General features: G+C 30.9%; 1 protein-coding gene across 1 annotated transcript; it reads right to left on the bottom strand.

Moving 5' to 3' along the window:
- Nucleotides 1–415: 415 nt before the first annotated feature.
- LOC127723548 (TBC1 domain family member 22A-like) lies at nt 416–18,094 on the bottom strand. The gene is made up of 12 exons (XM_052230210.1): nt 17,908–18,094; nt 16,229–16,285; nt 15,383–15,597; nt 14,206–14,394; nt 12,948–13,018; nt 11,940–12,068; nt 10,275–10,340; nt 8,312–8,432; nt 6,956–7,138; nt 6,259–6,386; nt 4,757–4,852; nt 416–3,277 (listed from the first exon to the last, which is right to left on the bottom strand). The coding sequence occupies exons 1-12, from the start codon at nt 17,985–17,987 to the stop codon at nt 3,143–3,145; spliced, it is 1,470 nt and encodes a 489-aa protein (XP_052086170.1). The 5' UTR covers nt 17,988–18,094; the 3' UTR covers nt 416–3,142.
- Between the last annotated feature and the right edge of the window lie 8,486 nt (nt 18,095–26,580).

The following is a 26,580-nucleotide window of genomic DNA, read 5'->3' as shown; positions in this document are numbered from 1 at the left end:
TATTATAAAATTCATAAACATTTATGTGTTACAATTCATATATATCTTTATTTTATTCCTTATAAATATTTTTTATATTGGAGTAGGATCGACTTTAAATATGGGGCCGGATCGACTTGGGACAGAAGGACTTGGGACGGATCAACTTGGGGCCGTATCGACATGAAAACATTTTGAGCTTTGCTACAAAAGTTAAATTACAGTAGTTACCAGTTCAAAAACTATCTGAATACCAAAGAAACCGACGACTGGTTCTTTTTCAAAAGTATTACCATAATTTTGAGCCATGAAATTAAACTACACATGCAATTGTCGGTCCTAGCCGATTTTAGGCAGTCAGGACCGACTGGATCAACGGTTTTCGAGAACTCTGATTTAGGCATCCAGATAAATGCATCAAACAAAAAGACACAGACATATTTCAATATAAATTTATTTTTCTCTAGATTTCTGAATGTAAAATGTAGCATATATGTTACAAATAAAATATATTTATCCCAAACAATAACTTTCACATTCTATTTACAGTATCATTCATAACAAATATTCTTATTTACAAGGTCTAAAATAATCTCTAAATCTTCTCTTCATTCAGATATAAATTAAAAAGATATATGATTGCTCTTATAAAATTAAGAGTTGACTTAATAAGCCTTAACAACTGTCCATTAGAAAGATAATGATCTTTTCCATAGGAATTTACCGGTAATCTGATAATTGACAACACCTTTCTAAATTCATAAGTACTTTATATAGAAAATTTTATATACAGAATTAAGACAGACATATTTTTAAAGTGAGTGTGAAATGAAGTAATTTTTAGACATTATGATGTCATATCAAATAATCTTTAAAATGCAGTTTACAGTACAAATTAATCTATATCAAACTACCCCTGTTAAATTTCAAAGAAATCTTTGCATGTAAAAATAGAAATTTACCCGGAGTTAGGTCTAAAAATGTCTGCACACTTTTTCAAATTTGAAATTTTTTTAGTGAAAACTTTTTTACAAAACCACCCCAAGAAACATCTACACCCAAAAGATAGGCAATTTACATAGAACTATTTGGTTTGCAATAAAACACAGGGTCTGACTTATGAAAAACTGTAATTTAAGTTATTTCTTTGATTATATGTTATTTTCTGTTGAAGCAGAAGTTACTATGCCGTTTTGGCAGTATTATTAATGTGACATTAGTTCAGTTTTCCCTCTCATACAAAATCTTATTTCATTCTTCATTTATGTTATGAGTATTTCAATTCAACATTGATATACATTACATACAGACATAAAATAATTTCTTAAGTTACCTTGCATCATAATTCATAGTTAAACTTATACTATGCAACTTGTACAACCGTTACATTTATAATGCCATATGAATATCACACTATAATGAAAAACTTTCACTCTTAATCGTTTACTTTATCACAGACAAAACATTTACAACTTCATTCATTACATATATGTCCAATCATCTGTCAGAAAAAGATTCATACACATTGTTTCCCCCGATAATTTCACTACATCCCTCCCTCCAGCATTCTTAGATAATTTGAAGACAATTTTCTCATCTCCATGTATTATTCATTAAGTTCAGTCATAATAGAAATGAATATGTTATCAGCTAATAGATCCAGACAATGCCAACTAACACAAGTGTTCACCTCTGTTGACAGTCAAAATAAAAAATACTGAATAGGACAATATTTCTTTTTATCTACATGGGGAAATGTTCAAATTTTTTTGTAATGTAACATTAGTATTGAATAAATGAAACTTAAAGAAAGTTTATTTCAATAAAACTTTAAAGTTGCAAAAATCATCAAAATGTTAAACTTCTTAAGAATCAAGTTAAAATTGGAAAAGATTTAAAAAAAAAAAATCAAGTCAAATTTATAATCAAACTAATAATAAAAACAAACTAAGGTATCTGTGCTATTTTGAAATTTATGACAATATTTGAAAATACTCAGAATGTTGAACACTTCTATAATATCACAAGTCAGAAACTAATGTTAAGCAAATAACTGGCAAATAAAATCCCAAACTTAACAAAGCCTTATAATAAACTGTGTACTTCCATCCTGGGTATTTTTAAGATCACATGGTACATACAGCACCCTTTTTATTTTTATCTTATTTTAGAGAAATTATTTACTATATATTATAACGCTAAAAAAAACTACTGATAAACTGGAGATTGGTGTTAAGAATTATTCATGAATTCATAAAACCACTGATTTAGGGAAAATCTAAAACTAAGCAAAGGAACAAATAGCGCATTAATATTAGTTGAAGAAAAATATGCCTATGTATGAAAAATAGAAAAGATTATTTGTATCTTTGTATAAACATTTTTGTCAAATAGTCATTAACAGAAAATCAACATTTCAATAACACACAAAAAGAAAGACGATAATGTCCACAAAAATGAGGATATGAGAAGCTTATGAGATAATTTTTAATATTTTATCTTAATTGCAAAAAAAAAAGAGAAGAAATTTATCTCATAAAAATTTTCAACTTCACAATATAAGGAATGTTTAGTGCCAATATTTAGATATGGCAATGTTATGTTATAAAAAAAACAACAAGAAATCTATGTCATTAAAAATTCAAACAACAGATGCACAGCTTCAGTTCCTGTGGAAGATTGTGTGTAGGTTCATTGTTTCAATCAAATGATATAGGAGAAATAAAACATAAGAAAAACGAACAGTGATCCTTAAATGAATATCTTCAGAGCAGCAAAACAATAAATCTCCTTTCCCTTTATACTACTTTTGGACTAAACAAATATTTTAGATGTCAAAAATATTTTTCTAACCCCTACTTAACCTAGCTCCATCCACAGATATGTTGATTGCCAATTCATGCATTCTATTAACGTTAAATTAAATAAAGACTTGAAATGTTGGCATAATGAGGAGGCATAAACCAAATTTAAACACTGCAGAATTAATGATTATTAAAAGAGAAAACAAAGCTCAGCATAAAAATAAACATTAGTATATTGAAATGACAGTTATTATAATTGAGAATCAAGTAACACAATCAAAGACCTGCTCATTTCAATCCATCTATAGTAATTCTATTTTTAGCACTTTTTAAAAAGATAACCTATAAATTAATTAATGCTATGACTTTTTGTTGAGATGATTAGGGGCATCAGCAAACATAAATTTCAGTTTGAATGCTTCTGCTAAAAGTTCTCCTATTTCTTCGTCATGCCAATGATGTGTAGGTAAGTTCTGTAGAAACATTAATATTCCCTGAAATTGAGAAAAATGGTGAAATAAATGGCTGATCACACTAAATTATGGTAAACAATGTGGATAAATCAATATTCCTTGAAATAACATATCAAAACATGATTTCTATATGATTATCAGCAGTACCGTAATTGGCCGTGTAAATTCTGTACTGGTACATTGTCCGCAACCCCCTTTTCACCATTGGGAATTCACGAAAAAAACTTTTTTTCACTTGTTGAAAACATCTTTGAGAACTCTGATAAATTCAAAGCCTGTTTTATCATTTGCAGTATTTTCATGCATCATCAATTAGAAATTGAAAATAATTCTAGAACATTTGACGAGTGTAAAAATAAGCAAAATTTTACAAGAAAAAGAATTGTAAAAGTTGCTTTTACATTAACCGGATATAGAAATAGAACATGTAAATCGCAAAACAACTACGGTGAGAGTGTGCCGAAAATCTGTACTTAATAGATATCACTTAAGAATACAATTTTGAAACTAAAACAGTTCCATCCTTTAGTGAAATACTGACAGATATATTCATCACATTAATGTTTGACGAACCTTTAGCTAAAATTAAACACATGCAGCAGAATGAAACACCAAAACAGACTGATTAACAGATTACGTTTTGTAGTTTAAATATCGCTATGTTTAAGCTGGTTCCTGGCCGACTTCTTTACTTTTTTGCAGCATTAATAGCAAGCAGATTCCAGTGAGAAAATGGTAAATTTAAGAAGCATTTGATTTTGATAATTATGAGTTAATATTGGATTTTTAAATATAAATTGCATATTGATATGGATTAGGTAAATTATTAGTTTTGAAAAGGAATAAGGGTGCCCTCTACAATTTCAATAAAAACATGGCGGACTTAAACAAACATCAAGTTTTTCTCTTATTTCTTGCTTATAGAACTCTATCATCCGCACCCATGCCTGGCAATCTTAATTTTGGAGTAAAAAAATGCGGACAATAAACGACTGATTTCGGTACTTAGAGTTAGTTTTTCAGTAATTGTGAGCAGTCTGTATATGGAATTTTGTGTTATTGATTTACATATGGTTGTGGTTTTTTGTCATTTTTTATAATGATATTACTATGTTCTCTCCTGGTGGAATTTTTACTGTAACCCATTGAATTTGGTGATTTCAGTTAAATTTTGATAATTTAATAAAATTTTAAAACTTTTAAAACCTCTGCAAAGCATATGCTTGCTATACAGTATGGGCTTTGCTCATTGTTGATGGCCGTACAGTGACCTATGCTAGATTCTACATTATTTGGTCTCTGGTAGAAAGTTTTTTCATTGGAAATCATTCAACATCTTCTTATTTTTAGATATTATTTTCTCTGAAATGACAGAAAATGCTAAAGCCACTTTCAGAGGGCTATCCCTAGTAACGAACTCAGATGGTTGCTAACCTCTGACAAACACTTGAGCAAAAGTGTATCCTCAGATAAAATGTGTTACATAGTAAAGTTTTATACCTGAAAGTCTTTTTCTCTCAAGCAATCACCTGAAAATCTGTCTAAGAATGCAGCACAAACATATAAATGAAAATCAGCAAACCCATTCTGTTCAGACTGAAAATAACACAAAATCATATCAATCTAAAGTGTGAGTTTTTCATTATTATAAAGACCATCCAGAAACTTCTATGATTGAAAAACGCAATGAAAAAATGTTAATAGTATTTCATAGCTTTATTGTTTTGTGTACTTTCACTTCATATGCTTTTCTTTTAACAACACAAAAAAAATAAAAGAAGAATGTGTCTGAAAACACAAATGGCCCCGCTCAAGCTTTGCAATTTACCAAGTCAAATAGGGGCATAACTCTAGAACAATAAATGACTCACTGTAGCAGTGTGTATGAGTTTCCTAAAAAATGGATGAGAAAAACTTAAGTTAGAGTGCAGAAATGAAAAAAATTGGAATTTTCCTATTTATAAAGGGCATAACTCTAGAATGGTAAGTGACTCTCTGCCAAAATTCTTACCATGTTTGCGAGTTTTGGTTCTTAGCATTATGTATGAGTTTCATAAAATTTGGAAAAGAAAATTAAAGCTAGATTGCAAGAACGAAAAAAATTAGCAAATTTTCCAAAATATAAAAGAGCTTTATTCTAGAACGGTTAGTCACTCACTGCCCAAATTCGAACTCTGTCTGGGAGTTTTGGTTCTTAGAATTGAGTATAAGTTTCATAAAATTTGGATTAGGGAAAATTTAATTAAAATGGGACGATGTAAGGATGGAATGACGGAAGGACAGACGGTCAAGGGTAACACTTAAGGCCCCTATTGCCTACGATGGGTGCATAAAAAGAGAAATAATAACATTGAATGGTTAGTAAATAAATCATTGGTATAACTGCATTTAAAGAATAGCCAAGGCAAAAAATGATAACCCAAAAATCAGCACCATATGTTTATATAATTCAGTCACTTTTACATAAAATCCAGTTTCCTTTGCATAAATCATTATGTGTACAAGCTTGAAATTTAAAGCGTATCACTGTAATTTATTAATATTAGTACATGTCTGAATTCTTAATAATCATCAATGGCACCATGATGTATCAGACTAACACCTTAAGAAGGTTCTTCAGATACTAAGAATATAAGCTATATTTTATTGACATTGATTTTTTTAATGCAAATTTTTGAAGCTGTGCTTACAGAATATCTTGTTTAATGATTAACAGGAACTTTATAGCTTAGTATAATAGTTATCAGCAAAATTCTTTATTGTTCATTTGTTTGTTGGTGTTTTAATGTCACTTGCAGTGACCTTAGTTATATCATGGCGGCCTATTTTAATTGGTGGAGGAAGCAAAGTACTCAGCGAGAACCACCAATCTTCTACATGGATCTGGCATTCTTATGTTAATTGATACAGTCAACATGCAGCAACTGCCAGCAACATAGGGTAATAGTTGCATTATCTCCCTCTAGTAAGACAAAATTATATTCACTTAAGTTTATTTTTACCTGATAAGTATCCCAGAGTCTGACTGTACATCGTAAGGGAATTTCCCTCATTAATAAGTTATTCATCCATCGGAAGGAAAACTGTAAAAATTCGACATTTTGTTCTTCTAAATGGTCATATAAAGGGACTGCAAAGAAACAGAAGAAAGTTAACCACAGGTTCTATCATATACAAACAGCAAAAAAATAAGGAAGTCATGTCAACTAAGAAAACATGTAGATAATACAACAGGTTCATGCAAATCCTCAGGTTTTTAAAATTTATTATGAACAAAAAGAGTTGACGGGGTGGATGTCATTGAGACAGCACATTCAAATAGTAGCCATGAATGGCATTTTGAACATAAAATACCCAACTGTAATATCAATATTACTCCTGCTTTTTTTTTAAGAATTTTTCAGCATCCACCCAAAGATGAACTTCTAAGTGCATTTGTTTAATTTGCTAAAATCTGCATTAATAATGAAAAGAAATTTTTTATTACTTTGCAGTGGGAACTAAAGATTAACAATTGCATTGTAGTAAAAAGTGGAAGGCAATATTTAGGAGATATATTCCTTTGATTTGGAATTTAATTTTTTGTTGTTGTTATTGTGAGTATCAATTTGTTAAATCAAATGGCAATTAATATGATGTATCTTTATCTGCAGTATAAGAATTAACAGTAACCTTTCAAAGTTTGCTTCATTTACTTACCATTAATTCGTTTAATGAGACCCTTAAGAGCATTAACTTTCATCTGTATACCAGGCTGAGCAAATGTATAATTATCTTGTATACCATCTAACAACTTTGACATACACCAGTAGCTATCAGCTTCTATTATGTTAAGAGTATCTTGTGGTAACTCAGTCAGATCACAGTTCTCAGATTCTAAATCTGTAAAAACAATAGGTTTGTCTAAATTAAATACAATAAATTCTAAATTTTTGCAATGTTTTACTCATTGTACAGTAAAATGCACTTGGTTTGTATTAAATTAATTGCATGTTAAATTCCAATGAGGATATTGTATGCAGTAATCTTTGAAATTGCATTTATTAATATCACATTTTCGTTCTTGACCAACAAGTGCATTAATGTATGAATGCAATAATTTTTGTAATATATATATATAATATGGAAGTATATGACAAAATCAAAGTGCTTGTGAGCACTGAAGGGTAAAGATCATATTCACTCTGCAGTGAGAACTAATAATTGATAATTGCATTGTGGTAAGAAATGGAAGGCAATTTTTTGAAATTGGAAATATCCTCCTTTGTTCATAATTGTAGTTGGATAACCTTCCTACACTAAGAATAATTTAAAAGTCCCCCCCCCCCCCCCCCCCAAATCCAAATACATCGCGTAAAAAAGGTAAAAATTCAGACAAACAACAAAACATATGTCTTCTGTTTATTTGAAACTAACAAAATATGTTCTCTTGTAACTCATTTGATTGGTAATATGAGCAATATTTTTTTAACCACTATTTTCAGTGCTGCATTTTAACCACTATTTTTTCAGTGCTGCATTTTAATATCAATGTTTAAAGATGATCATTTATAGAAAATTTCTAAAATTTAATTTGAATTTGTTACTTTGTGTACAAGAATATATATAACATGGTTTTGGTCAGTAAAGAGTACTGAACTAAGTGACCACAGGGGTGAGAAAACTACAAGAATACAGTATGTAAAAGTTCATTAAAACAGTTTTACAGAAAGCTACTTTTTTACTTTTTTTCAATAATTTTACATAAGACTTTTAGAGTAACTCAATGGTAAGATTGTGACATAGAAAAAATGCAAAAAAAATGTGTATTGAATTTTAACTTCGAATAAATAATAATATCATTTCTCAATATTTTCATTTTGTTTCAGAAATTCTTTTCATTTCTACATTTTGATATTTGTGCATTCTGACCTGATATAATGAAAATCACTTACTAGAAAGGCATTGTATTATCTGTATCTGATTTTTTTTTTTTTTATTGTGAACATATATTAATACAAACTGCAGAATTATTGAAGACTATATGAAAACTCATTCAGAAACAGTTTTACATACCATTATCTATATATTCTAACAAAAATACAACAAAGAATGGAGTAACTAAATCATTGATTCCCTGAACATAACCACTGGCAGGATGTCGTATAGCCCATATATACAGTATTCTTTCAAAAATCTGAAGTAGAAAAAAAAAACATATACAAATGACTAATTACAGTGGTTGGCTATCAATTCAATTTCAATAGGGAGGTGCAATTCTTTTTATACTTTAACAATAATTTAAATACATCATTCAAGTTAAGTTTCAACTACTTTTCATATTTTAAACCAAAAATAACAAAAAGAAAACAAAAACTTCTGCAGGTCTTTGTATTATTTTACCAAAACTATCATGCTTTCCGGAGAATACAGTTTAAACATGTATAAATAAATTTAACTAGAGAAAACAATGTGGGAATGTAATTTATTCAATATCAAAGTTAAAAATTCAAAATAAACTTCAGTATGGCTGTTTTTTGTTTCTTTTTTTCATGTTCTTAAAATTTCACGACTTATACTTCACATAGACAAATATCAATGAAATATTTGTGTTACGTCATACAATCCGTAGATAAAACTGTAGTTGAGTACTGCAACAAATCATCAAGCTTTAAGTCATCTCATGTTTTAATTTACTTTCAAAATTTCATCTTTTTAAAAACCAGATGCGGTTTCTGTAGAATGTAATCAGCAAAAATGGAAATATCTGTACTAATATGGGTTTGATCTTAGATCAATAAATAGTAATACATATAGATGCGTTTTATCACATATCTCAGTTTTAAATTTTTTGCATAGTTGCTTGCAAAATTTTGTAAATTTCTAAAATGTATAAGTTCTTTTCATTGTTAATTGAATAGTGAATATTAAAGACCATCAGCTACACCCTTATGTTCTGGTCCCGAAACTGTGGAATAACAAACACAAGCTAACATATTTGAATTTTCATAAACTTAAATATTTCAAAGTAACTGATATTAGACCATCATAAACATACATACACCATGCACCACATTTACATACATGCATACATTATAAGCTACTAGCATGTCTACAGTTATTTTATTTCAGGAAAAAATATCTTATTATAAAAACGAAATATATTGTTCTTGCGTTCTTTTATTCAAAGCCATATTCACGATGCAATTGATTTCTGAAACAATGCTAAATGATTTAAAAACATTTAAATTAACCTTTTAGCAGATAGACATTTCTTCTGTTGAAAACTGTCAAAGTTATAGATATGGCAACATTTTTCAATCAATATACTCTCAAATTACATTACCCCTTATCATGCTTATAGAAACATTTATACCTTTGGTAAATATTTCAATCATTGTGGTACATGCAATAGTAGATGTTATTAGGGTTAAATAAAAAAAAAAAATTTTTTTTACACTTACCTGGTTGTGAAAGAAGTTTTCGGACATATTTAGTTACTTCAGTATTAATTCATTATTTATTTTTTCATTTGATATTGGAGATCCAGGCTTATAAATGACAATTTAATTATGAATACATATCCCTACTAAAAAAAGCATTTCAATATCTTCAAAATAGATTCAAAATAAATTCAGTACAAAATTAATATCAATTTAAAGACAATATGGATAAATGGTATAAAACACATTTATACCTCATACTTAAGGAGGAAAAACTGCCTAATACTTTCATAAAGTGTGCCAATTTTTGGAAAAAACGGTGGTGAATGGAATATTGCAAAGGAAATCAATATGCTCTAGTTTACTATAGATAAAATAAGATATATCTACATATTAAGTTCATATGAGTATGAAGTTATGATTTTTTATCTACTATTTTTTGTGTAAATAATTATATGATTGTTATAATTTTTTATCTACTATTTTTTGTTTTAATAATTATATGTTTGTTATAATAAGTTAGTGACTACTGTTAGTCCTGGGTGTCAGTAAGGGTTAGTAAACTAAAGTTACAAACACCCGTTCTGTATACTCACTTCTTGAACAACCTTTTGCTGCAGTAAATGTGCTAGCGAGGTCATTCTTGGTATATCTTTTAATATCTGTAATAAAATCTTACGTGAAAATCTTATTAAACCTAAGGAAAAATATTTACTTCGGTTGGGTACAATTTTCTAGACATTTATTCCAAAATCCTAGATATCCAATCAGGGGACATAACTCCACACAAGCGTTTTTTTTCTTCTACAAAAGCATATAAAGTCCATTTTCATTAAAGACTTTAGCTAATTTACCCACAACAATTATACAAATATTGCATGATGGACTTAAATAAATTTCTTAAGTAACACATATAATGTCTCCTCCTTCTCATGCAGTGTTTGTATAATGTCATTGATGATTGCCTCTGCTGATAAATCATAGGAGCACTATAAAAGCTAAGAAAATTGTACCCAAAAAAGTAAATAGATTTCATGATAGCTTTAAAACAGAAGGTGACATACAACATGCTATTGTGTAACAAACATGCCTTATATGGAATTATTGTAGTATTCTAAAGTACTGCCAAGAAAAATAAAACAAAACTTTGATATTTTCTATAATCCAAATAAGACATGCTTGAATAAAGGAAATAAGGCAAGTCTTACGACTACCATGTGACAATGTCACATGCGTAACATACAGACATGGGCAAGGCCATCACCATGACAACAGAGGTTCCTGAAAACTTACTTCTTGTACAAGTAATTGTTGAAATATAGGTATTAAAGGATTCATTCTAGGTATATCAATGTGTATCTGAAAGTAATATTTTATTCAAAAATCTATAGGTTATGTAATTTATCATTTTATAATATTTTATGTAGACATCTATTTTTTATGCAAGAAAGTATTAGAGAGAGAAAAATGATGTAAAAAAAAGAGGTCTCTCAATGTATTGGATCCAGTGGAGCTTTCATTAGTCGAAGACATATTAATTATGTGTATCATATTTAGGTTTTTTTTTATGTGATAAAACAATTTTTTTTTTTAATTGTCATTATAATAAATATTAGGTAGCAAAACAAATAAACACAATTTTCATCAAATATCATTTTTTTTTACTATTTCATAACCAGAACAGATGGCAAGATGAATTCAAAAGAGAAAAACCAAAACATCAAATATCTTTCTCCAAAGCAATTATTTATGAAGCTTTATCCATCAAGTTCAGAGGTTTCATGTGTAATAGAATCTTCTGCTGCTACACCCAAAATGATTTCTACCCATAAATATTTTTAGAGAATTCTATAAATTTGTTAAAACATATTTCATGCACTTTTTTATTATCTCCACCCACATTTACTGAAAAACATGTTGGAAGAGGCTTAAAATGAAGTTTAATGCCACAAATAAAAAAAGTAATAATTTGTGGCCATTTTTATTTTTTTATATTCTGATAATGTTTACTATATTGGTTGTAAGAAAACTGGATTTTGCTTTTCAATCACAAATCTGTTCTGTCTGGGGTTTTTTTCTGTTCTAGTTATATTGTAATCAATATTTCTAATTTGGACATTTCTTCAGCATGGTAGCAGTCAAAGATCAATATAACACTCATAACATGGAGGATATCTTTGTACACAAATAGTAATCACAAATTTGTTTACTTCATTTTATTCAATGAATCTAAAACTGTAGTAAGTTATAACAATATATACCTGTCTAAATGTTGATTCATGCATTTCTTGAAATCTGGTTTCAAAATACTGGTCTATAAAACCAAAGTATTCATTTCGTTTCCTCTCTAATGTTGGGGCTCTTCTGTCTACACTGCAAGGGAGATAACCCTGAAAATAGAAATCTATGGTGTTATACCCATACCCATGATATTAAATTGATTTTTGAATTGGTGTACTCTGATATTAATGCTTTCCAAATAAATAATTTCAACAAAAAAGGAAACTAAAATAATGCTCATAAATGTAATATGAGGTAGGTTGTACCTGATGAGCTCTAAAAGGTCATTGGTTCATGTTTGTTTTATTTATCATCATACTTTCAATAATCAGATATATAAATTTGCTGGAAATTATATGCCCATCTGATACTAATTTGCAGGAAGACCTAAGCTCCTTAATGATGTTTTATGAAAAATCAAGAAAAAGAAAAAGATTTATATCAACAACCATGACATGATTTGTGCTGTAATGGAAATACACTATATATTTTTTTTAATGTACATTCTCGTATCTGTGCATATTCATGAATACTAAGATATATAGCTTGATTTTTATATTTTGATGGAAGTTGGATCTTCTTTTAAACATTGTTCTTGTAAAAATTAATGTCAATGTATTCACAATGAAAGCTTTAATTAATACAGCATGCTTAAATGCTTAATACATAATCTTATTTCATTATATGCTGTATTCATGTCTCATGTTTTTGAAGATATTTTTCAAATACAAAAGACACCACCATTATTCTGAAAGCATCTTTTCTACCGAAAAGTCTGTCATAGCTTTGAACTTCTTTAACTGTGAAAGCTTGCATTTATGTTTGAGGTTTCATGAAGTACTTATTCAAAGTGTGCATGACTTAAATAATTTAGAAAATTATGTCACACAGTCCAAACAGTCTCCTTTTATATGAATCTATTATTTAACACAATGATAAACTAAAAATACAGAATCATTTCTCAATTGATCACTAGACAGAATACTCACTGATAATATCTTCCATGAAGTGGGACGAACAGGTTTTGGTATCCCAGACCAACTTAACTTTCTTAATTCATCTGAATTTATACAATATAATATAAGAATATATAATCAATTAAGCAGGATCAAATGAAGTCATTTACATCCTTGGCTTTTAAATATTACACTGTGAGTGTTCCTGATGAAGGTAAATCAAGAAAAGCCCCTTGGACGCATGAAATTAGTAACATGTTGTTTTCATTTTTTTGTCATTACTTTAAAAACTGTTTGAATATTGTGTTAAACCCTTTGATATTGTTGTTGGCTGTTACTGAATACTGCAGTGCAAGTACATTCAAATTTGTCCTCCTTCTTTCTATTTTGCTAATTTTGTAATGTGGTTTCATAACTTTTTGTTAAATGACTCATGACATTCAGATACTATGAGTTATTAAATCATAAGCTAACAGTTATTTTGTTAGACTTTCAGAATGGTCATTGAGAAAACTTGCTAGCTTAAGGAAAACAATAATATCTATAAAGTGATCTAAATTCATGTAAAACTTTGCAGCCCATGTGCTCATAACAATAGTATTGACAGAAGATCTTTGGTAGTCTCCATTAAATTTATTCATAAATTTACAAGATTCACTAAAACTTATAGCCTGAAATATGTTATAGAAACTTGTCTATTGCTGAAAGACTCTAAGTTAACAACAGGAAATCTCTTTTTATTTTATTATAATTACATTAGATGTATGTTTCATTATTATACGTTATTTTGATTGGCTAACAGCAATCTCGCTTCATTCTTCATTTCAAAATGAATTTCATGAATTGTAACATACATGATGACACACGTTTCCACAATAAAGTGCACAGGTAAATAAATGATAGTAATCTTGTTTTCATTATCAAAAAATGTAATTATAAGTATTGAATGCTTCTTTTAGAAATTTCATAGGGTTGTAAAAGCGTTGATCATGCCTACATTTTTAGAATGAAGCGCTTCCGCGCTTCATACAAAATGTACTTCGGTCAACGCTTTTACACCCCAATGAATTTACAAAAAGAAGCATTCAATTCTTAAATGATTTTGCATTGCTGTCACATTCACATGTACCCCAATCTCTTTATATTTACATCATACTAGATCTTGAAATTGTTACCTCATATACCTCTGCATTGCCTAAATAAAAAAATTCACATGAATGAAAGGTATATAAAATACAGTGTCTTACTGAACTTATAAAAATACCAACGCTTAATTTTTTATCACACAAACCTAAATCAGTATTTGGTCCAGCCAAAACTGAATTAAACTTTTCCAACTTTGCTGCCTCTCTGTCAGGAATTGTTGGTTTAGAGAATTTGATAGGTGTAGACTTGGGTGGCTGCCATCCATAATTCAGACGGACACCAACACCAGGACCTGCGTGTCCTGATAAAGCAGAAGGAACAGCTGTAACATGACCTGAAAAATACATTTACATGTAACATCATTGTTGCTATTGTGTGATAATAATGTTGTCAAAGGTTCTAACAATATATTATCTCAAAATTCTCCCATTATATAATGAGTTAAATTCTAAATAGCTATGTTTGATCATTTTTCTTTTTTATATGTAGAACAAGCTGAAACTCCATATTTCAATACTGCAGACAGAACTAAACAAGACTCAATCTCTTTTAGAATGAAACATAGTTCGATTGGGCATGTCTGTATTCTAAACTTTAAGATACACAAAACAAAATAGAGGTACTTAGCCCATTGTTATTACAAGCAAAGCTTCCTAAATATTACCCCTCCTAGCAAAAAATGACCAAGTCTGTGATTTGCTTAGGGAAACCCAAAAATAATGTGAATAAAAAACAAAATACAATGTATGTGCTGCACAATGACATTATATGGCTAAGATTCTGAGAAATTTTCTATTAATTCTAAAAAGGGGTTTAGAAATTGTGGATACAAATGTATACTGTAGTGAGCAGAAATGACAAAATCCATGTCATGACAAAGTAAACCTAAAAAATTATTTAGATGCTGAAATGAAATAGGAAACTGTGTGCCAAAAAATATCTTTTAAGTAAGATTCTGTGAAAGTTTCTCAAAAATCTGTCAAGTTGTTCAGTGACAGTTGCAGGTACAACGTGAGACGAACAAACAAACGAAAGGACAAACCAACGGATTCTACAGTACTATTATCATATGATAATTGCTTGATGATTTTAGTCTTCTAAATAATTCTTGCATGATAAGTAAGACAAATTCGTAGATTTTAATGCATTTTCCACGTCAAATCTGAATGTCACTCATTTAATCTACACCATGTACATGTTCAACTCATTGTAGACTAGACTTTCTTTATTCTTCAAATGTTTAGGGGTTGGGTATTATACACATGTCATTGACTGTCTGCCAATTTCAATAATCTTTAGCTTTTCACATTATTCATGCTTACTTTTTAATGCATTTGTTCTCTGTGTTTCACATTTGGCCTTTTGTTGACGACTATGATTGTCTATTACTGCTCTAGCTGTTGACTGAACATCCCGTAATGACATAGGGATGTTTGACATCAAAAGTAAGTCATCATCTCCATCATCCCAAGCATCTGATGTTTTATTCTCAAAGTCATGAAATGCATCCTTTTTGCCACTTCTCATTTTCTCTTCCCTAACAATAAAATAATGATAATTAATGATGATTCAAATTTATAAATGATTTTTCTATAAATTGATTTTGCATTCATTATAACACCAATAACAGACTTCTCATCCTGAATCAAATGTTGCTTTTAGTTGTATACATTTTTTTATCTCTGGATACAACAAAAAGCATCAATTACTGGTTCCAAAACTTTAATCATACATTTTTCTCTTCTTCACATACATGACATATCATACTGTAGATTCATTACTATTTGTGGATACCAATTTTCGAGGATTTCATAGTTATAGGTAAACCAAGAATTTAAATGTTCCACAAAGTAATATTTCTATAGGTTTGTATGCAGACTTTGGCAAAACAACAAAATAAAAAAATATCAAAGAAAATACGATTTTCTTCAATCCACAAAAATTGGTATTCTAAAAATAAATGAATCCATAGTAATATAAAATTAAATTACACATAAACGTTCAAATTTTATTTTTTCTTATTGTGCTGTTCATTCTGTTGTATTTTTCACATTAATATTTAAATATTCATTAACTTCTGAATTCTTAATTTCATGTACATGTCATATAAAATATCTAAAAATAAAATAGAAATGCATGTACAATATTCAGTAGTATCAACAACTTACTTTTTTGGTATTGACTGATGAAGAGGTGGATGTTGGGCTCCATACACAGGTTTTATGCTGAAAAAAAATTCAGATTTTGCTCTTGTTAAAGACATTTGAGTACCATGAATACATGTAGGTAATTTGAAAGATTTCAAAATCACAACTATCAGACCTGACTAGCCCAGTTATACTGATGATTGTCACTGCAGTGTGACCAGAAAACAAAATGCTGACAAAACTGGTCCTGTTTCTATTTAACTAATTATAAGGAATAGTACCATTCAATACTATTTCATTGATTAGTGTCTGTCAGATACATGTACCTGACTTGGTATAGTAGTGCATTGAATATTTAGCATGTCAAAACTCCCATTTGTTTGTCATTTTGGTAAAATTGTGAATGGTCATGAGAAAAGAAACTTAAATCAATTCAGTTTCTTTTTCTTTTAACTTTTGGTGTGTGAAACAATTACTGTACGCTTTTAAACAAAACAGATATTTAGCAAAAGTTTGTGTGAGGTTTATTTTTTTTTACAGAAGAGCTACAGTGACATGTGGTTCAATACAAAATGAAGGAATCTACACCATGTACACACAGGATAAAAAATTTATAAATATGTACAGTACAAAATATCATAAAAAACTGCTAGGTATTAATCTATTTTCCTTTTTCTTAGATTTTACCAATTTATTGCAAGGAGGGTCGGTCTTTTCACCACAGAACTACATGTACACTGCACTGTGCCACACCTCTGAACACCACCAAATTTTAATTAACCATCTCCAGCACTAAAAGCTACAAAATGTAGCAAACTACAGCTCAACCCCGTACCCCTACCATGAAAGTCTGACAGCCCTTTGAAGGCTATAAAAAGACAGGCAAACTCAAATTCCCCAAATATCATCTTGCATTCCACAATAGTTTTATTTTATTTCAGACTTTTTCTTGTAAACGCATCTGCAAAACTACTAACTGAAAGTATCTGGTTTGTTCGCACCTTACTTTTTAGTCAAATACAGGTTGAATTATTAGATGTTGATTCTATTGGTATTATTGTTATGTTGGAAAAGTTTTGAAAATCATGATTGTTGTTATAACTACAATGTAGCTTTGTACTGTAAAGTAAAATACATTTATATATTTGCATATGTAGTTTGGTATATGAGTAAAACAATGGATTTTAAAAATGAAAAATATGAATGAACTTGGTCTTGATCACCATGACAGTATTCATTATTCATTTTCGTCAAAATAATTCACAAAACACTCAAGGAAGCCTATTACGTTTTTAGAATGTCACTTTATTTTAAAACAATAAAAAAAACTTGTCTTTATCTTATAGTAAAAAAACACTAATTAAAACATGATTAAAAAATTATTCAGTACAAAACCTTTAAATAGGGGTGTAAGCATGAAGGGTGCAAACAGATCTCGGTGCGACCGTATCGGACCCATGCAGATTTCATTGCCATATTGGACCATAACACATGTACACATACTAAAAAAATCCGGTAAATATAAAGCTTTCCTGTTTGGTTAATTTATAAATATAGATATTTTTGTATGTTTTGTGGTTTCTATAAATTATGTTAAGTAAAAGAAGTCAATAGTTTACACTGACGCTAATGTTGACAGGAAACGTTACAAACACTTCTGTTTTAAAAACAGCCAAAAATTATATTTATGTGCGGTGTACCTTCCTGGAACATTTGATTCTTTCTTCCAGAAGCTTTGTTTGTTTGAGTCTTTCACAGGATTAGAACTGATAGCAGACATGTCCTGTGAAGTTTTACTGTGCCGATCTGATGCATAATATCATCGACATAAACTAAATTCCGTTTACTTTTTTTACAGAAAGTTGTTGATGATATGGCTGACGTTTACTTCCGATGATTGAGATCTACTCCCAATTCTTGGTCCTTCTGACGTTTGAATGGTCGTCTCAAAACTTTACTTTTTAAAAAATTGTATATTCGATAAAATGATTTTCCAATCAAATTAACAAATTCAGCAATATTGGCAAAACAAAATCAGTTATAGCAGAGACATATATACAAATGTGTATATATGTCTCTGGTTATAGTTTTATGCCATAGTAAATCGTCAAGGCAAGTGAATATCTTACAACTCTTGGGGAAAACGTTTATATTAGCAGAGATATGTAATGATAAATGTATTTATATATATGATATATGTCTCTGATAGTAGTCTCAGACCTAAATTTGGCGGGACGATCCGAGACTACTATAACCAGGGACTATACTGTCAATATATTATGTACCAGCTTTAACACATTAAAATAATAACACTTATAGTAGTCTCAGCTATAAAACACTGAATATGTGTTATAATAGTCTCAGGAGACTATAACTATTTATCATTAATTCATCATGTCTCAGGGGTGGTTTCAGGCGGGGGCGTGCCGGCGTGCGCCCCCCTAAAATTTGCATGGGTTGTACTCAGCTTAATAAAGAACATGTCGATAATTTTACCTAAAAAAAATGTTCGACTCGCTCCGCTCCGACAAAATTTAAGTTTGCGCCCCCCTCCCTAACCTAAAATCCTGGATCCGCCCCTGTGTCTAATTTTAGTTGCTAGGCATTAGCGTAGAGAAAATAATACTAAAAATGAAAAATTCAGGAACATACCTTTCGCTCGTCTCAGGCCGGAAGGTTAACCTGTCTATTTTTCATTTCTGATGTCTAATTTTAATTATTGGCATATATACTTAGTGATTTTTGTAGAAAAAAAAAACAATATTAAATGAAACTGAATGATTACAGGAATGTACATTGTGCTTCATTTATAAGGGGGTTCCCCAGGGTTCTATCCTGGCCCCCTACTATTCAATGTTTTTATCAATGATATTTTCTTATTTATAAAAAATGGAACTCTGTATAATTATGCAGATGACAATACTTAATCATACTGTAGTCCTGATTATGATGTTTTGATTTCTACTTCGGAATCTGAATCACTCAAACTTATTGATTGGTTCAAAATAGATAAAATGCAGGCGGCAAACCCCGACAAATTTCAGGTCTTAGCAGTTGGGAAAAAGACATATAACAAAAATCCATCTATACGTATCCAAAGTGCTGATCTTTCGTGTGAGTCAACTGTCAAATTACTTGGCATTGACATAGATTATCAGCTAAATTTTGATTTTCATATTGGTAAAATATGCAGGAAGGCATCTCAGCAACTAAATAATTTGAAACGTTTGGGAGCTTATCTGAACAAGCTAAGTAAGCTTACTATTTTCCATACATTTATTTTGTCAAACTTCAATTTCTGCCCTTTGGCATGGCATTTTTGTACCGAGAAAAATTCAAAAAAATTAGAAAAAGTGCAAGAAAGAGCACTAAGGTATGTGTACGAAGACCATTCAAGCTCATATCAACAGTTGCTTGAAAAGGCTAAGATGCCTTCACTGCATATTAAAAGACAAAGATCAATGGCAATTGAAACTTTTAATATAGTCAATAAATTAGCACCTGTCTGTTTACATGATTTATTAAATGTAAAAGATTGTAAATATTCTTTCAGATATAGTAATATACTGGATATACCACATGTAAAAACTACACAGTTTGGTAAGAAAAGTTTTAAATTTGCAGCTGCTACTCTGTGGAACAGCCTACCTGACCATTTCAGGACTGAAAACAGTTTTTCTCAATTTAAGAGCCTTATACAGTCTTGGAATGGTTCAAAATGTTGTTGTTCTGCTTGTAGATAAGCTTTTTCATATTTTAAAAGTTGCTCTAATATGTTATTATGCCTTAAATTTTTGCATGTGTGCACGTGTTATATTTTATTTGTGCTTAATTTTAGTTGTGCTTAAATTTTAGTTGTGCTTCAGCTTTGGCTTTAGATGTGTATTTTAATAGTGCTTTGCATGTATTTCAATATGACTGTGCTGTTATATATCCTGTCTGCATGTTGTGTGTTCTAATGTTGTGTTTGTGTTACCTTATATTCGGCAAAAAGCTCTTAAGAGCTTATGTTTGTATTGTTATATGTGAACCGAATCAAAATAAAACTTTCGTATTCGTATTCGTACTGAGACTACTATAACTCTGTGTAATACATGTAGTTGTCTCAGATGAAGACTACAAAAACATATATATGAAACTCCAATTTATGATAAAATCAGGTTTACGGCCAACATTAAAGATAAAAAGTAAGAAGGTTAAGAACTATGGCTGTAGACAATTTTATAATACTACACAAACAATGTCCTCTATATCTTCAAGACATATTAACAATAAAAAATACTTGTTATTCTTTTATATAGAAGAGAAGATAATTCAGAAGTTCCTCATGCAGGTGAGAACAGCTGGAAATGGCATGAAATGTGTAAGATATCATGCATGGGGCCACACTCTGAAATGGCTGCCAAAGATAATACGGCTAATTAGTACACGTAAACAAACTTTAAACAAGTTCAAAAGTTTCAATAATGTATGGCTCTTCTCCTTCTTCTTTTAACACATTACCAGAAATCTCTATGCTATTTACATTTCAAACGTACTCAAATGATAGTATATATACAATTAAAACAATTAATGTATATTGTACCGTTTTACCTATTTCATTATAGGACATGCCTTCAAGGCAGCTCTGAATCCCTCAACTTTGTTGGCCGATGATACTGATGCTGGCAGTTTGTTCCAATCCCTGATAATCCTTAGAAAGAATGATTGTCATGCAGTATACGTCTGTAAACTTGTTATATTCTGATAGATAGAAACTATACTTACCTCTGATCCGTTTATCTTGGGGTCAGGTATTGTTGATTGATTGTTGTTGGTTGCTTTACGTCCAGTGGCAAATATTTCATGCATGTTCAGGACGAAAACAAATTAACAGTAGATACAATAGGTAGGTCCTGTAATAGAGGCCGTCCGGGATGAAGGTCGGGGAAATTTGGACTGCCACTGGAAAATGATGCTATACTGGATAGGTACAGAAATTTTGCCTTGCAACAGGCAACCTACAGACCCCTCAAAGGGTTATTGCAAGGGTTCTTAACGTGCAAAGAGCGTGGCTTTCTCTCTACACGAGGCATCGGATTTAACGTCCCGATTCTGACCGGACGTGGCTGCGTACTTGTACACCCGCACTGCCAAACGGACGCCCCAATTTGGCAAGGGATTTACTACCGGTCGGAAGAAGACCATGAGTGACTATATTTCTATTTCCAGTCACCCATGAGGGGTCAGGTATATTGTTGAGGTATTGTTGAAGATCTATGTCGATTTGATCATCATTGATCTTGAATAACATGCATAATCTGTTTGTTTTTCTCCACTCTTCGAAGTTTTTCCATTTTAATGATTTTACCTTATTTGTGACACAGCCATGCAGGTGTTCCGTCTATTTATAGTTGTTGTGCACAATCGTTCTGCTCTTTTCTATACTTGCTCTATTGCCTTGATCTATATTATCTTGGTTTGTCATGCCCCATACTGTGCATGTATGATTTCACTGTATACATAGAGGTCTTACCATGGATGTGAATGCTGTTACCTTTACAGTTTTTGTGCAGCATGTCTTATTTGCTTTGCCAACTGTATTATCAATATGTCTATCATGAGGCACAGTTTAATTTGTTACTGATTGTTTCACCTATATGAACTTTTCTTTGACGGTCTTATTACAATGCACTTGTCTTATGGCGTAAAACTCACTTGTCATTAGTTTTCAGTCATCCAATGATGTGTAATCTTTCTGTATAAGGTAACTGTCTGCTTGGTTGGTGATGATTGATGATGGTTCGAAAAAGAAGGAGGTTAGCTGAAAATAAGTTGTCTTTGGTGAAGCTACTATTTTTGGCATGTCGTTGATGTCGGCAAGGAAGGAACCACAATGGTCCAAGAACTAGAACAATAATATAATTTTTATTGTTACCTGCAAAATTTTCATATGCAAATTATGTCTTTTTGTGTGTAGCATCGGGATGCTTTACAGACTGTCTTCGTGTCTTTGTCCAGTATACGTTGTTTTACATATTTGAACAAGTTTATATAAATAGAAAATTATTTATTGAACATATAAATGTAGCAATGATAAATTGAAAGCAGTTGTATACATATTTAGAATTCTTGTAGCTATTTATTTGGTGACATTTCCTGCATATCCTATATGTAGCCGTAGGTGGCATTTTGGAGGCCAACACATTTCGTGTGGTACCACTCAAGACATCCGTCGCAAACTATAGATCCATATATATGCACGTCTTTACCGCACACTAAAAAGTTCAATTCTGCTATGTCATTCTTTAGCAATATCTTGATTATTTGAGCGTTTTCCAGGACTTTTTGAAAAATATTGAGATTACTGTTCTCTTCGAGTAATTTCGTTTCATAGTAAATTTCTCAACTCGAATATAAAGAATAGAGAGTTGTTTTAATATACCCTCTATGGGAAACGAGAACGTCAGATTGGTCAATACATCTAGAAGTTTTTACATCATGATTTAATTGTTTTAATTTATTTCTGAATCAGATTGCTCGCAAATGAAACATTTTTTAGACCAGTGCTTGCTGTCTGGATATATTTTGCGGGTACTGATAATAGCTGCAGGTAACAATAACAAATGATATTATTGTTACCTGCAATTTCCGAATGAAATCGTGTCCCTGTCCGGATATACATCTCGTCAATTAGTCTTGGAAGTAACAATAATTATTTTCTGCGGGTAATCGTAGCCAGTGCATTAATAAAAGGCACAAGCAATAACTAAACCAACAAAACAGATTATACTATACTTGTGAATATTTACATCAATGATTATTCACCTAAATAAACGTTTTTACATGATCTAAGTGGATGTATTAAATGGTAATCTAAATTATATAGAAGTGGGCGGAGAATTAAGAAGAAGCCATGCAGCGGAAAAACAAGTAAATTGAAGTGACAATTTTTTGTATTCAGAGTTCCTCTGAATTTGAAATGTATTGCAATTGATTTCTATACTTTTGATACCGAACGGTTCATAAGTATAAACAGCAAATATATATACACAAGTTATTTTTATTTTTTATAAGATTAAGCAAATCATGAGTGCTGTAACTATGACTGCGAATGCTATATTAACTATCTCAAATGCTAAAATTGAGAATGGAAATGGAGAATGTGTCAAACAACCGAAGGCCACCAATGGGTCTTCAATATAGCGAGAAAATCCCGCACTCAAAGGCGTGCTTCAGTTGGCCCATAAACAACAATGAAGGGCCTGATGGGGGGGGGGTCTCATCACGATTCACGAGGTTGATTTTTTTGTCAATCACGATTCACAGAAAATAAATTTCCATGATCACGGATCACGAAAATTTAAAAAAAAATCTGTAGAAAAACGGATCACGATAGCGAAAATGCGCCGATCACGAAGAACGAAAATAACCTATCAGGCCCCTAAACAATGTGTACTAGTTCAGTGATAATGGAGTCCATACTAAACTCCAAACATATAAATGAACTAAAATTAAAAATCATACAAGACTAACAAAGGCCAGAGGCTCCTGACTTGGGACAGGTGCAAAACAATGCGGCGGGGTTAAACATGTTTTGTGAGATCTCAACCCTCCCCTATACCTCTAGCCAATGTAGAAAAAACAAACACACAGCAATACGTACAATAAAACTCAGTTTAAAAGAAGTCCGAGTCCGATGTCAGAATAGGTAACAAAAGAAACTAAGCAAAATGACAATAATACATAAATTAACAAAGGACTACTAGCAGTTACTGACATGCCAGCTCCAGACCTCAATTAAACTGATTGAAAGATTATGTCTTCATCATATGAAAATCAAGCACAATCCCTCCCGTTAGGGGTTTAGTATCATACCATCATAAAATATATGAGAAGAACATACCCCGTATCATGCCAACAACTGGTTTTAGAATAAATGTGTTTATTTCCGATGCAAAGACCCTATGCGTAAATCAATATTAATGCCAAAATGTGCCATTTTTAATGACCTGACAACAGTGTCGTAACTGTATCCCTTCTTAATAAGTCTGTTTAAAGGTTTGGTTGGCTTAATTTACCATAACAGATTGGATGTGAAATACCTGAACGTATAAGTTGTCTGCATGTTAATTTATATTTGCGAATGATGTCCTTATACCGATGATAAAATTTAGTAAATGATTTGACTAGTTTGTGATTTCGAAAACCCTGGTGTATTAATTTTTCAGTAATACATAGATTTCTTTCGTTAAAATCTAAAACGTTGTTACACTGAAACACGAGCAAATCGAACAAGTTGAGATATATAATCACCATAAGATGGTGACAAGGGAACGTCACCAGCTGAAAATGGATAATTAACAATAGGAAATGAAAAATCATCTCTTTTATCATAAATTTTGGTATTAAGCTTCCCGTTCAAGATATAGATATCAAGATCCAGGAAAGGGCAGTGTTCATTGTTAGTATTAGCTTTATTTAAAGTCAGTTCAGCAGAATAAATCTCTTTAGTGTACATACTGAAGTCGTCATTATTGAGAGCCAATATATCATCCAAATATCTAAAAGTATTATTAAATTTTTGTATCAAATGTTGTTTCGATGGGTCTTTGCTGATTTTAGTCATAAATTGTATCTCATAGCAATACAGAAACAGGTCCGCAATAAGTGGTGCACAGTTAGTCCCCATTGAAATTCCGATAACTCGACGATATACGGAATCTCCAAAACGAACAAAAATGTTATCTTGTAAAAATTCAAGGGCAGTTATAGTATCAAAGCAGGTCCAATTGACATAGTTCTTTTGTTTGTTGCTACTAAAAAATGACCTAGAAGTGTTTGAACATATATATTCACATTCTGATTTTTTAAATGCCCATTTAATTAGGTGTGTGAATTTTTTCTTAATAAGAATATGAGGCAAAGTGGTATATAGGGTAGAAAAATCTAAACTTTGAACAGATTCGAAATCACCAACATAAGCATGCAATTTATCAAGTACTTCCAACGAATTTTTGACACTCCAAAAGTAATTAATTCCACTATTTTCAAAGGCCTTATTTGAACAATTTATTATCAGGTTATATTAATTACCGCAAATGCTATAAGTTGTAAAATTACCGCAAATTAATACACTAAATTAATGTCTTAGCCTTATGGTTTGTCAGCTGAGTAAGATTTGCTACGTTATAGCCTATTACAAAAAGCGCAAAACCTACGATTAAATCGCAATTGCAATATTCAAAAGAGCATTTGCAATATTTAATATCGCATTTGCAATTGTGAATGATAAAATTAGGGACTTATCATTTTTTTACCGGGGGGGGGGGGGGGGGGGGGGGGGGGGCTGGTCATTTTGAAATCAAAAATACAAAAATTCTTGATCCCCCCATAATATTTCACTATTTTCATTTGATCCCCCCTGGGAAACATTTAAAAAATAAAAATGAGATCCCCCCTCTATTAAACATGCCAAAATTTTAACATGCAAAACACTTATCATTTTATTTCACGAACATATTGCAAATGAAATATTCTCAGTGGATTGAGTCCAAAAACATATTTGAGGGAAAATTGCCTTGAAATAGGGCTCTTCCATGAATATTAGAAGTTTAGCAAGCCAGTGCTTTGAGTAGCTTATTCTGACTTTTTTTCTAATTTCCTATATTGGGCTATTAAAGAAAACTTTATCCTAAGTAACTCTGTAAAAATTTACATTAAAAAGTTAACTTTTCGAAACAGTAACAACACATTATTTACGAAGAGGGGTCTATTATATGTTCCTCTCTTGAACGCTGCTTAAACTTAAGGCCTTATTGAAACCTCCATTGAGTCGCTAAACTTTTATATGGATAGTTCATTTCAGCTTGAACAATTCAATTACTCATTTATTGTCACATTTCATTCATAAATGTGTGATAGTAACCTCAAAATTTAGATTTATTAGCCTAAAAAGTATAAATCATTTTGAGGGAGTGTGAGGTATAAATGGAGTCAAAGGGATCTTGTAATGAAAACAAAAAGATACATAAGGGTTGTTCATCATCTCAGAATCATCTTTTGTATCAATATTCAACTGTTTGTATGCAATATTTAATCATTTATTGGAGAAGATATTGCTCTACACTATATTCTTTCATGATGCGGCGTGATTTGTATTTTTGAACAAAATTTTGCACAAATCGCTGCATGCAGATTTCGTTTTAATTTATACTTAATGTCTCTCAAACTATTAAGCTGACTATAACAAAACTTGGCAGTAAAGCTTGTCAATTTAGTGATCGAAGTGAGTGAAATATAACGACTGAATAATTCGGATTATGAAGCACCTATGCATTTTATAAGGGACAAAATGACACAAAATGGCAGCTTCCTACATCACCAAAGTCTTG

Source organism: Mytilus californianus, unplaced genomic scaffold, assembly GCF_021869535.1.
Source record: "Mytilus californianus isolate M0D057914Y unplaced genomic scaffold, xbMytCali1.0.p SCAF_1, whole genome shotgun sequence".
In the NCBI taxonomy this organism is placed as follows: Eukaryota; Metazoa; Mollusca; class Bivalvia; order Mytilida; family Mytilidae; genus Mytilus; species Mytilus californianus.
This window is presented reverse-complemented; position numbering and strand designations above follow the sequence as displayed.